The sequence below is a fragment of the Rhincodon typus genome, chromosome 5 (genome assembly GCF_021869965.1).
Source record: "Rhincodon typus isolate 14 chromosome 5, sRhiTyp1.1, whole genome shotgun sequence".
NCBI lineage: Eukaryota > Metazoa > Chordata > Chondrichthyes > Orectolobiformes > Rhincodontidae > Rhincodon > Rhincodon typus.
The window spans coordinates 72,379,239-72,391,700 of record NC_063336.1 but is presented as its reverse complement, the minus strand read 5'-3'; the positions used below and the strand labels follow the sequence as shown (position 1 = coordinate 72,391,700).

The window sequence follows — 12,462 nt, the reverse complement described above, 5'->3', positions numbered from 1 at the left end:
GCCCTCGCGCTCTGGCGCTCTCTCGCGCCCTCGCGCTCTGGCGCTCTTGTGAACACTTTCCACTGTCTTAAATGTATGTACTGATGCCCACTACTGGATAAGGGTGGAATACATTGTTTTAGGACTTCACCACAAACTCCATTTCCTATCCACTGAGTCCATCTCTCTCCTGGCAGTTGTTTGAGGCAGTACCAGACAGTTCACAAACTTAGTGTAGTAATTAACTCCAAAATGACCTTCAGATCACCTATCAACATTGTCAGGAAAACTATTCCACCTGTAACATCATGCAACTACACTCGTGCCTCAGCTTATCTGCTGCTGAAAGCCTCACCTATGCCTTTATTATCTATTCTAGGTACCAACCCAGTGTATTAATGGCATCATCATCCATGAACCTTGTATTTGACTCAGAGACTCACTGTCTGTCTTAACAGATGCTGAGCTTCTTTCCCCATCACTCCTGTGTTACCTAAGGCTCACTCCTTGTTAATTCTATAATTGGCACTCTTGCCTAAATCTGTGCCCCTCCACTTCTAGCCTCTTGTGTATCCCAGATTTTAATTGCTGCATGTTTAGCAAACTTGCCTTCTGCAGCCAAGGGTATAAACACTAGAACAGCCTCTTGGTGACTGTCCATGTGGAGTTTGCACATTCTCCCCGTGTCTGCGTGGGGTTTCTTTCAGTTGTTCTGGTTTCTTCCCAGAGCCCAAACATGTGCAGCTTGGGTGGAATGGCCATGCTAAATTGCCCGTAGTGTTCAGGGATGTGCAGACCCGGTGTATTTGTGATGAGAAATGCAGGGTTACAGGGATCAAGTCAGGGGTGAATCTGAGTAGGATGCACTTCGGAGGGCCGGTGTGGATTCAGTGGGCTGAATGGCCTGCCTCTACACTGTAGGGATTGTATGATTTTTTTTTATTTGAATTAAGTAGCTAATTTCCAGATCAGCCCCTTACATTCTTCCTTTTGTTTATTTTTTAACATATATTTAACATACATTTATGTGATAGCCATTACTTCCCAAGCATTCAGCTACCTTCAAGTTACTCACTTGTCCACTTTCAAACAGTCGAAGGGACATGCTGTGAATTTGTCGATGCGATGCCACATATGTAGGCTGTGCATCCTGAAGACTGTCAGATAATATCAAACAGGATGTTCCACCAGCTGCAACATGCTGCTGATTATACACAACCGGCTCAAACTTGCAAACCTTGCAAATGCTGTGTCTAACATTTTGTCATTCTGCAATTGGATGACATTTGCTGGATAATCCTGAATGTGTGAGGAATTATGCTGACAACTAATTTAGGATCATCAGTCAGACTCGCAGTCTGACACACTTGTATGTTTTGGAAGCTACAAATATTAACACACAGGGTCCTGTTCTTATCAGGCATAAAGAACATGTATGCACTCAAATTGACAGAATAGGTAACAGCCATTCACTGATTCATTTTTCAGGGCAAGACCCTGACCAATCTGAGTCTAGTTCTGCCTAGTTTAAAAATTTAATAAAGCATGGCTGTTAACTGTCAATAGCATTAAAGGGTGCATTCACCATAGAACAGTACAGCACAGTACAGGCCCTTCGGCCCACAATGTTGTGCTGAACTTTTACCCTAAACCTAAGGTCTATCTAACCTCCACCACTACCTTATACTATCATCCATATGCCTATCTAATAGCGGCTTAAATGCCCCTAATGAGGCCGACTCCACTACCCTCTCCGGCTCTGCATTCCACGCCCCTACCACTCTCTGAGTAAAGAACCTACCTCTGACGTCTCCCCTATATCTACCTCCACTCACTTTAAAACTATGCCCCCTTGTAATAGCTACCTCCACCCTAGGAAAAAGTCTCTGGCCGTCTACTCTATCTATACCTCTGATCATTTTGTACACCTCTATCAAGTCACATCTCATCCTTCGTCGTTCTAAAGAGAAAAGCCCGAGCTCTCTCAACCTTTCCTCGTAAGACCTTCCGTCCATTCCAGGCAACACCCTGGTAAATCTCCTCTGCACCTTTTCCAACGCTTCCACATCTTTCCTGTAATGAGGCGACCAGAACTGGACACAATACTCCAGATGTGGCCGAACCAGGGTTTTGTATAGCTGGAGCATAACTTCACGGCTCTTGAACTCAGTTCCTCTATTAATGAAAACTAACACACCATACGCCTTCTTAACAACTCTATCCACCTGGGTGGCAGCTTTCAGGGAACTGTGGACATGAACCCCAAGATCCCTCTGCTCCGCCACACTGCCAAGAATCTTTCCGTTAACCCTGCTTTCCGTATTCTGCTTTCAAATTTGTCCTTCCAAAATGAATCACCTCACTCATTTCAGGGTTAAACTCCATCTGCCGCTTCTCAGCCCAGCTCTGCATCGTTGTCTATGCTTCTGGTACCAATTTGTAAGCACTCAAAATAGCCTGTTTAACATCTTCATATTCTCTTGATACCTCATCTGACAGTGCTGCAAACACCTCACTAGCCCCACCAGCTTGGTCTGAATTAACATTACCCACACAGTCTGTGGCCAATTCATCTGCCTAGCCAATTTCTCAAAGTAAATGAAAAAGGCTTCTGCATCTTTTTCATTGAATTTGGGTAATGTTTTGACATGTTTGTATATATCCCTAGCAGGTCTTTGGTACGATGGGTCTGCTTATCATCATGCTCCTCCTCGCGAAATCTATCTTCTTATGTCAGCTATCCTTTTTAATTTGCAACTTCCTATGTTCAAACTCGCTCTCTTTCTCCTTGTCTTCTCACTCTTTTTCTTTTTGTTTGGCCAGAGCAATTCTTTACTTTTCTTTATTCTCTGCTTTTAACTGTAATTTAAACCGTTTCAGTTCCATTCAGATCCCGTACACAAACCAGCCAGATCCTGGGTTTGAGCCCCCAAACTGTAATGGAAAAGGGGAGGTTAAATGAAGGAAAATCCCTGATATTCACTTTATAAGTAACGAGTAACACTTTATTTATTTAACCCTAAGAGTGAACAAATTAACAGAACTACAATCAAACCGAACAATTCCTCCCTAACTCCTGACTATTCCCTAACTGAACAAAAGTCTACTGGTATTCTATTCCAATAAACACAAGTCCCACTTATATAAGAGATAGTAGGAACTACAGATGCTGGAGATTTCTGAAGAAGGGTCTAGGCCCGAAACGTCAGCTTTCATGCTCCTCTGATGCTGCTTGGCCTGCTGTGTTCATCTAGCTCTACACCTTGTTATCCCACTTATATAACCCAAGTAGTTAGAAAAAAAATTAAAACTTAGTCTCTCAAAGCCCACACAGAGAATGTGTCTGCTGGAATGGTCTGCCTTCTCCACTGTCTCTCCAGTCATAAACACCTTTCCTTCGCTGATCCTGCTGTCAGGATGTTTTCTCTGTGAAGACTCTTCGTTAGAAGTACCGTGTTACCCTTTATGTTTAAGAGGGTGCTTTCTTAGTGAGCTTAGTCATTTCTTGAGAGAGCTAGGTGCTTATTTCTCAAATGGCGGTTCGCTCTCATACCGATTTTCAAAAACCGTTTCCTCATATACCTTGGATGACGCATCAATTTTCTTACAATAGCATTGGTCCGAGGTAATCAAAACCATCAGATTTAAATTCATTTTAGCTTTCAATCGCTAAGTGCTTGGTTTAAATTAATTGGCTGATTCCAGCTAGTTGCCAAATCATCAAAACAAGCCTAAGGTTTCCAATAACACAGCCAACTCTTAGAACTGGGTGTACATCTTCAGCTACGTGCAGATACTTTCTTTTATTGTATAAATCTCTTAAGCTTTGAAACACACTCTCTTATAAAGGAACCACGCCCTCTACACAACTTCATAACATTTTCATCTTGCCCTGATCAGGACAATTTGCAAGAAATACACAAGTAAAAGTAAAAACATCTATATTTTGGTATCTAATTGGTAAAGGCGTCACTGTGGAGCATGCACCTGTTAATGCAACTGACAGATAACCGTCAAGCTTTGTTTAAATTTTAAACCGGGCAGGTTGATTCTGATTCATAAGGCATCACACAGGAATGAACCAGAGAATCAACATCATCTATTTTACTGCTCTGATTCATGCATTGTGTGTCTGCTTTTTGTCTGCAAAGAACTGGGCCCTGTGTGCCTGTACCAATCGGAGTCCACTTGCCAATCAATAAGCATACTCTTCTAATGCAATATAAATGTTGGTTATCCCCTTCAATTTGTATTTTTGTGAAATGTCCTGATGAGCACAAGCTGAAAAACTGCAACAAAATGCCTTTTTGCAGCAAACTCAGTGTCTTTGCATTGGTGGCTATTAGCTCTCAATGCAGTGTAATCAGACACTCCTCCACCTGTAATTTAGCCTTGAATTTATTTCTTTCATTTTTGTTTTATTTATCTAGCAATCCAATTCCCACAGAGTAGGTCCGTGACAATGGGTGCTGAACCAAATTAATCTGCCCAATGTACCCCAGTTGCATCATCACTACAGTACCAGTCCATTATCAGTTTGATATATACCCGTTTTCCACATAAACTTTACAATTTTTAAGTTAAATTTTTATTTAGTAATCAATTAAAGATATTTTTGTGATACACCCATGCCCAGTACTATTGCTAATATTTCCAATAAATTGAAATTAAAGTTTATAATACTCCTAATATAATCATTGAAAAGTCTTTACTGTGAAATTATTATTAGTTGGGAGAGGCAATACTTTGTATAACTGTCTAATCATGCATGGGATTCATTTCCAGAGAAATGGAATTTAGATACAGAAAAGTCATGTTAAAATTGTATCAGATCATAATTAAACCACACATCATATGCTGCCCATAGTTCTGCTGTCCATATTGTAAAACTGCTATGAAGGCACTGAAGAAGGTGCAAAAATATTTACAAGGTTTACAAGTATAACCTTTCGAACTAAGAGGTTATACTTACTGAGAAATGTGAAATAGTAAGATGTTGCCACTTCTGAGTGAGATTGGGGCCATAAACATAAGATGATCACCAATAAATTGATTGAGAATTCTCTACTCAGAAAGACAAGAATTTGGAACTTGATTATCGGAGTACATGAGGCAAGTAGTATTGATGCAATGAGGGGAAATCTAGATAAGTACATGAGGGAAAAAAATGGAAGTGCATGTTATTAGCTGAAGTAAAGATGCTTGTGTTGCCAGTTTATCTTAAGACAGACCAGTTGAGCTGAATTACCTGTTGCTGTGCGGTAAATTTAATGTAACATTGCATGATAATTTTTGGTATTGATCATTTCCACAGCAGAAGGTGTTTGTGTGATTTAGTTTTCAGTTGTGCAAGTTAAAAATCTTTATAACCTTTAGAGTAAAAGTTGTAAAACTAACTTTTTTTTCTTTTGAAGATCTGGCCAACAGTACAAATGCTAAATTTCTACTTTGTACCGCTAGTATACAGGTAAAAAAAATTATTTCTTATTTCTTAATTTAATCATCCAGAAAAAAAACAGGTTTTGCCAAACTAACGAGGTGATGTTAATTTGCTGCAGTGATTGAGCTCCTGGTAGAAACGATGCCTGCTGCTGGAGCTGGCTGATTACCAGACAGAATTTTTGGTGTGCTGCTATGGGTTAGAAAATCCTACAGTAGCACATTAAATTGGAATCAACCTAAATGTCAAGGTTCTCAGCTGTCCTACTATCTGTCCTTTGCTACTCCCTTTCTATCCCCCAAATAACAAAAATAACATATTTCCTTAAGTAAAGAAAGGAAGGAAATAAGCAAAGAGTTTCCTAATTAGACCATGGTTCAAATGTAACATGCACAAGTTGCAACTAGTCATGTCAAAACCTATGTCATGAACATACGAGAAATAAGTAGAATTAATAAAGCCTTGATCTTGAAGAGAAAAAAAAAACTTACAGGAGATGGTCAGTAACCACAATTGTGACCTAACAGCTAAGACTGGTGAAGGTAGGATGTTGGATCTTGCCCCACATTGCTGACCAGAAATTCCAGTTGACACTGGGTCTGGGTGGGATGCTCTGAGGGTCGGTGTGGACTTGTTGGGCCGAAGGGCCTGTTTTCACACTGTAGGGATTCTGTGATCTAGGTACAGTGTCTTAATGGGCTCCAAATTTGATCCCAATGGCCCTCAATTGACTCTTTGCCATTTGCTCATGGGCAGATATTCTGACTCTGGCCCAATCTCTCTAGAAATGCCTTGGGATGGGGATTGTGGCACTGAATTGCACTCCACCTGGCAGTCTGAATTTGTGGGCTCACCTACCTGCAATGCTGACCCCACTATGTTTCTGAAATCCAGCCTTTAGGAGCAGGGGTAAAGTCCATATATAGCCCATTTGAACCTCCTATTCATTAAGAATTTCTGCATCAACTTCATTTCCTGCTGTATTCCTGGCCCCCTCAATGCTGAAAAATCTATTATGCTCACTCTCGAATAAATTCGTTGAGTCACAGCCCTGTTAGGTAGAGAACTTCAGAGAGTTGAATTACATTATATATTAGAAAATCATTGGTTATTTTAACAGAATTATTTTCACTGAGTTTATGTCCACCAGTGTTGATCACTGCAGTCTGTCCAACTTTCAGTTGTGATCATAGAAGAATTGAGCGCGGATGTTTGTTACAAATCTCACACCACCACCACCACCACCCCCAAAACACACACACAACACACCAGAATCTGTGGTGCATCACTGAAGCACAGATGGTGTGTTGTCAACCCAGAACCACTTGTGGATTGCAGTTGCACTAAAACACACATTGCCAGAGATATTTACAAGGTTCTTTGACAATATGATGTCTGCAATCTCTTTAAAAACAATTCTTTTTCTTTCCGATTTAATGGTTTCACATCATGGGTACAACTGCAAATGCACAGATGAAACACATCTGCCATTTTTAATGGCCATGCCTTTCTCCGGTGTTGGAGAGTCAAAGTCCATGTTATGATAGTATTACAGTGTTGTTTACTGTAAAAAATCAAATGGCAATTGTTATTCTTTCTCCTCTGTTCTGCAGTTCACTTGATTTTTAAATATGTTAAACATCACTACAGTAAATGGACCATTGGTTCTGCCTAACAGATTTTTAACTGTTAATTTCAAATGTTGAAATTATGTTCTGTAATGCTGAAGATCAAATGTTTGTTTTATAAACTTGAAAAATTAATACTTATAATGTACTTGACCATTCACTTCCACAGAAAGTGTTCAAATCCTTTGTAACTATTTTGCATTCAAAGGCGGTCTTTCTGTTTAGTGGTGTGGTGTCCAAGACTGGTAGAACTGATTATGTGAAATGAGGCCTTAATTATTATTTATGTAATAAAGTTAATCTGACACCTTGATTACTATGCCCTTTAGATGATAGGAACAGTATACAGTTTGGAGCTTCTAATTGTTATTGGAGTACAATGTTGATAAGTGTGAGGTCATCCATTTTGGTAGAAATAACAGCAAAATGGACTAAGTTTTAAATGGTGAAAAATTGCAGCACGCTGCTGTGCAGAGAGACTTGGGTGTCCTTGTGCATGAATCGCTAAAAGTAGGATTTCAGGTGCAGCAGGTAATTAAAAAGGCAAATGGAATTTTGTCTACCATTGCTAGAGGGATGGAGTTTAAAAACAGGGAGGCAATGCTGCAGCTGTATAGGGTCCTGGTGAGGCCACACCTGGGGTACTGTGTGCAGTTTTGGTCTCCTTACTTGAGAAGAGATATACTAGTACTGGAGGGGGTGCAGAGGAGATTCGCTCGGTTGATTCCAGAGTTGAGAGAGTAGGATTATGAGGAGAGACTGAGTAGACTGGGATTATACTCATTGGAATTCAGAAGTATGAGGGGAGATCTTATAGAAACATATAAGATTATGAAGGGAATAGATAAGGTGGAGGCAGGGAGGTTGTTTCCGCTAGCAGGTGAAACTAGGACTAGAGGGCATGGCCTCAAAATAAAGGGAAGCAGATGTAGGACTGAGATCAGGAGGAACTTCTTCACCCAAAGGGTTGTGAATCTGTGGAATTCCCTGCCCAGTGAAGCAGTTGAAGCTACCTCGCTGAATGTTTTTAAGGCAAGGCTAGATAAATTTTTGAACAGTAAAGAAATTAAGGGTTATGGTGAGTGGGCGGGTAAGTGGAGCTGAGTCTCAAAAAGATCAGACATGATCTTATTAAATGGCGGGGCAGGCTCAAGGGGCCAGATGGCCTACTCCTGCTCCTAGTTCTTATCTTCTTATGTTCTTATGTTATTCTAGACTAAATGGAAGGAGGTATTCATAAAGTCTGAAAAACTACAATGGGAAAGTAATTCTAATACGTTCCAAAATATTCAGAAACAGAAGGAAAGTTGTGTTTGGAGCAACTTTAGCTTAATAAAATCATCATGTTTGACAAGATTAATACATTTTATTATGTTATTGTTCAAATGGAGTCACTTACTAGAAGGTGCTTTTAAACTTTCTTTCTCTTTGTTCAACCCTAGATCTTATGCTAGGTTTGTGGGTACATAATGACCTTCCATTACTCCACTATGGTCCAGCCTCTTGGAGATGCATAAGTTCAACCTGGGAATAGCGTGTGTAGGAGATGGCATCTGCTCTTTTTTATTCTGTATACAACACCAATTAAATTTTGAAAAAACCCATTGGAAAAGAAGATTGAACATTACTCTTACACTGATGCATCTTGATGCTCTAAATACCGTCACTAGGCCCATCTGTTAAACCAAAAATATTTAATATATGCTATTCTAAATGAAGTTTTACTGCCATAGAAGAAAATAATTGCTTTTGCATTGTAAATTGCCCTGGCACACATGGCAGTGCTGGCAGTTTATTACATTTGACACTTGCCCACAGATTTTACATGGATTTTTGCACCGCAATTTGCTGTAATTAGAAATCCTAAACAATCCTTTACAGAGTAACTGGGACCCATGTGAACAGGGAAGGTAACTGTGCATCATCTTGGCCGAACTATTGAACAATCCTACTGAGATATGCAGAACTTGGGGAATGTTGACATAAATGTAAGTTAGAAAATTGAGTGTTTTGCCAAATCATGTAAAGAACGTGAAATAGAAAGATGTGATTGAAAGAAAGAAAATATCTTCAAAAATTGTTCCATATCATAAATAAGAAACAATGAGTCTGCACACTTCTCAGGTTAATTTTCATTCCATAAAGGTTGTTTGGTAGCTATTAGGACATATCACATTGTTAAAGAATTGCTTACTGTAGTTTGCGGCAACCTTGACATTTTTGGTGGGTATTTAGCAGGTAAGTACCACAATTTCATGCAGTTCTATATTTCATTGGAGTGTTTTGACAAGTTACTGCATGGTAAAGCTTCTGAAGGAATGGGGAAATAGATTACTAAAATTATTTGTCTTTATTTTCATTTAACACAGGGTGCTATTAATTCAAGTTGTTGCTCTGATATGGAATACCTACCTCTCATGGAAGGCAAACAGAATTTAAGATTTATCTGATTAATTAATCTCTTTTGTCACAAAACAGAAATACTGATGGTTTTTCTGATCTACTTGACATAACTTTCTATTTACTGAAATGCTAACATTGTGGTGTAATGCTGTTGCAGTCATTCTGAAGTAATATTCTGAGACTTACATTGCCCAGTCATTTAGTTTTGTTTACATTAGATATTTTCAATATCATAGGTTGAAATAGCAATTCCTCTTCCCCACCTCAGATGTTAAGGATGCAGTTTCTAATACAAATTAGATGGTTGATTTTTTAGCAGTGAAAATGCTGGAAAACATTCTAAGACCTCAACTACTTGAAACGATTCAGCAAAAGTGCCTTGCATTAAATTTATACTGAAGTTTCACAAAATTATTTTGTGCACATACATTTCTTTTGGGTTTATAAATATCTGTTTTTTGAGTGAAGCACATGTTTTTAGAAGCTTTTGCATTTAAAACTGGAAAAGGTAGTGTTTCAAGTTTTACTGTACAAGATAAGTAAGTGTTCCAAACAGACAGGCTATCTTCTACAATATGTGTAAAGGAATAAGATTATATGAGACTGTTCACTGATGCATTTTGTACTATACTATTTGTCACATGACTATAAACAGTATGAGACAATTACAGCATCAGTGTCTCATTAGAAGGCTGGACCAGTCCCCACATAAGATAAATGTCTTGATTAAGATTAATCAAGCTTCTCCTGTGCCCATGTCCAGTGACCAGGTCTGTTAAAAATGCCACCAGGTTCCCATTTACAGCAGTTATCTCCCTATAACCTTATTGAGTCTTCTACTTTTACATACATTATCATGGTTATGTCTTTGTGTGCAGTTAAATTGCTCATGTCTGCTCTATGTCTGAGCAGTTCTAAACTAAGCTTACATTTAGTATGTTTAATTTTAACTCTTAAAGCCTCAACCATGGAGACCCTACATCAACCTCCCAGCCTGCTTTATATAAATATATCATCTATCTCTTGCTGCCTAATTAATTTCTGTACCAACTGGGCACCTTCCATAATGGTAGGAACTTATTGTCAGTCCTTATTTTGCACAATAACTTCAGTAAACTTTTTCCTTTTTGCCCCAACTTATTAGAAATATCTAGCATCAGATAAAAATTAATTAATCGCCCAATGGTGAATGTTGCTGCCAGTCATTAACATATTAATGATGGATATTTTGGAAGAGGAGCAAAGTTTAAATTAATGCACATATTTTGAAGATGCCTGGTCAACAAGGTATAAATTTTACAAATAGAGGAATAAAATACATCGGATAGGTATATTAAAATTTTCAACCTCTAATAAAATTGAGAACAGGCATCAATGGAACATTTAGATATTTTTAGAGATATATTTTGTTTAACCATTTACGCTTAACAACTGTTACAATTTGTACAAATCCATGCTCTTTACCTTCGCTAAACTTCTGAGTTCATTGGGAAGCCCTCTTCTTAGGCCATAAAGTTACATTGAATATTTAAATTTGCACGGAATTACACAATGTAATTTATTTCATTGATCATTATTTGCCACAAATTTGCTGAAGTTCAACATTAGGTTACTACAACTACACCTGGCCACATCAATTGAATCTGGTGAGTTTTTGTGTCACAAAAAGTATAAAGTTAAATGTAGAAATCCCTAGATTGTTTTCCTAAATCCGCTATATTTAAATGTTTTCTTAAATTCTTTTGAATATGATCTCTATGCTGGATGTCATGGCTCTCAGCAGATCTGATTGTGTTTATTTTAAACTTCAGTTCGATGTTTAAATGCTTCTTTGACTATTTTGCATTTCATGCCTTTTTTAAATACGGTATTCCTGTGTTTTGTCACTTGTTCCACATTTCTGTCCTAAAGTTATTATGCCCGATTTGACCTCATTCAAGGTAACTCATTAGCACAGCATTAATTGGGATCTGTTGGTTCACACTGGGTCACTGTTCCACAGGTTACTATGTTCTCCTGTATTATTCTCATTTTTCCAGTTTCCCAAATAATTTCAGGTAGTGTGTATTGACAGACTGATCCTCCAAAGTGTCACCCATACAAGAAATTGCTGGAAAAACTCAGTGGGTGTGGCAGCATCTGTGGAAAGAAATCAGAATTAACGTTTTCGGTCCAGTGACCCTTCTTCAAAAGGGTTAACTCGGATTTCTCTCCATAGATGCTGCCAGACCTGCTGAGTTTTATCAGCAATTTCTGTTTTTGTTTCTGATTTCCAGCATTCGTGGTTCTTTCATTTTTGTAAACTGTCATTGATGTTCAGAAGCATCCAGCGAAGGTCAGTTGAAGTGATCAGTAAATGTAACCTTTCCCAATATTTCTTTTGTTAGAGGAATAAAGTAAAGACCTTTGTGCTGCCTTTCCTGCCTGATTGAGACTAAGATTGATAAACTCATCCTAGTTCAGAGGCTAAAATTGGGACCATTGACTAAACATTTTGTATCAACATTAACCATGTTCTTACAGTTTGAAAAGCAGTAAGTTATAAGTTTAAATGGTTTCATCTCATAGTTTAATGAACTGTTTTTAATTTAAAATATACTAAACTTGTGATCTTCAGAGAATTCTTTGGACTATTTGGTTACAAATTTAATGTTATTAAAATAAAAAGATTATCTTTATACTAAAAAAGACATTAGATCTTTTATTTCAACCCAATGACATTATTGAACTTCAAAACAAATGTAGATTGCTTTAAGTATCGTGGTGAATTTACTTTCAATACACACCTAACAAAACATACATATTCTGTGTGTTAATTTAATACATTCAATTTAAAATACCCTTTGGTTCATTCATTCTATCTTTTAAAATACTTTTTCCTCAGTTGGAATAAGTTAAGTTTCTAAATTTTCCACAATAGTGTTCTCTATCAAAAGATAGCAATGATGCTGTTTCAAAATTTACGTTCAATACAGTTGTAATGCATGATGTGGAGAAATGACAATCTAATTG

General features: G+C 38.0%; 1 protein-coding gene across 1 annotated transcript in view; it reads left to right on the top strand.

Moving 5' to 3' along the window:
* Positions 1–11,652, top strand: part of mpv17 (mitochondrial inner membrane protein MPV17) — an 80,952-nt gene extending 69,300 nt beyond the window's left edge. The window contains exons 7-8 of the mRNA XM_048597066.1: positions 5,394–5,446; positions 9,417–11,652. Of these exons, the coding sequence (XP_048453023.1) occupies positions 5,394–5,446; positions 9,417–9,486 (123 nt within the window). The 3' untranslated portion in view covers positions 9,487–11,652. The remainder of the gene's footprint in view (positions 1–5,393; positions 5,447–9,416) is intronic.
* The last annotated feature ends 810 nt before the right edge of the window (positions 11,653–12,462 follow it).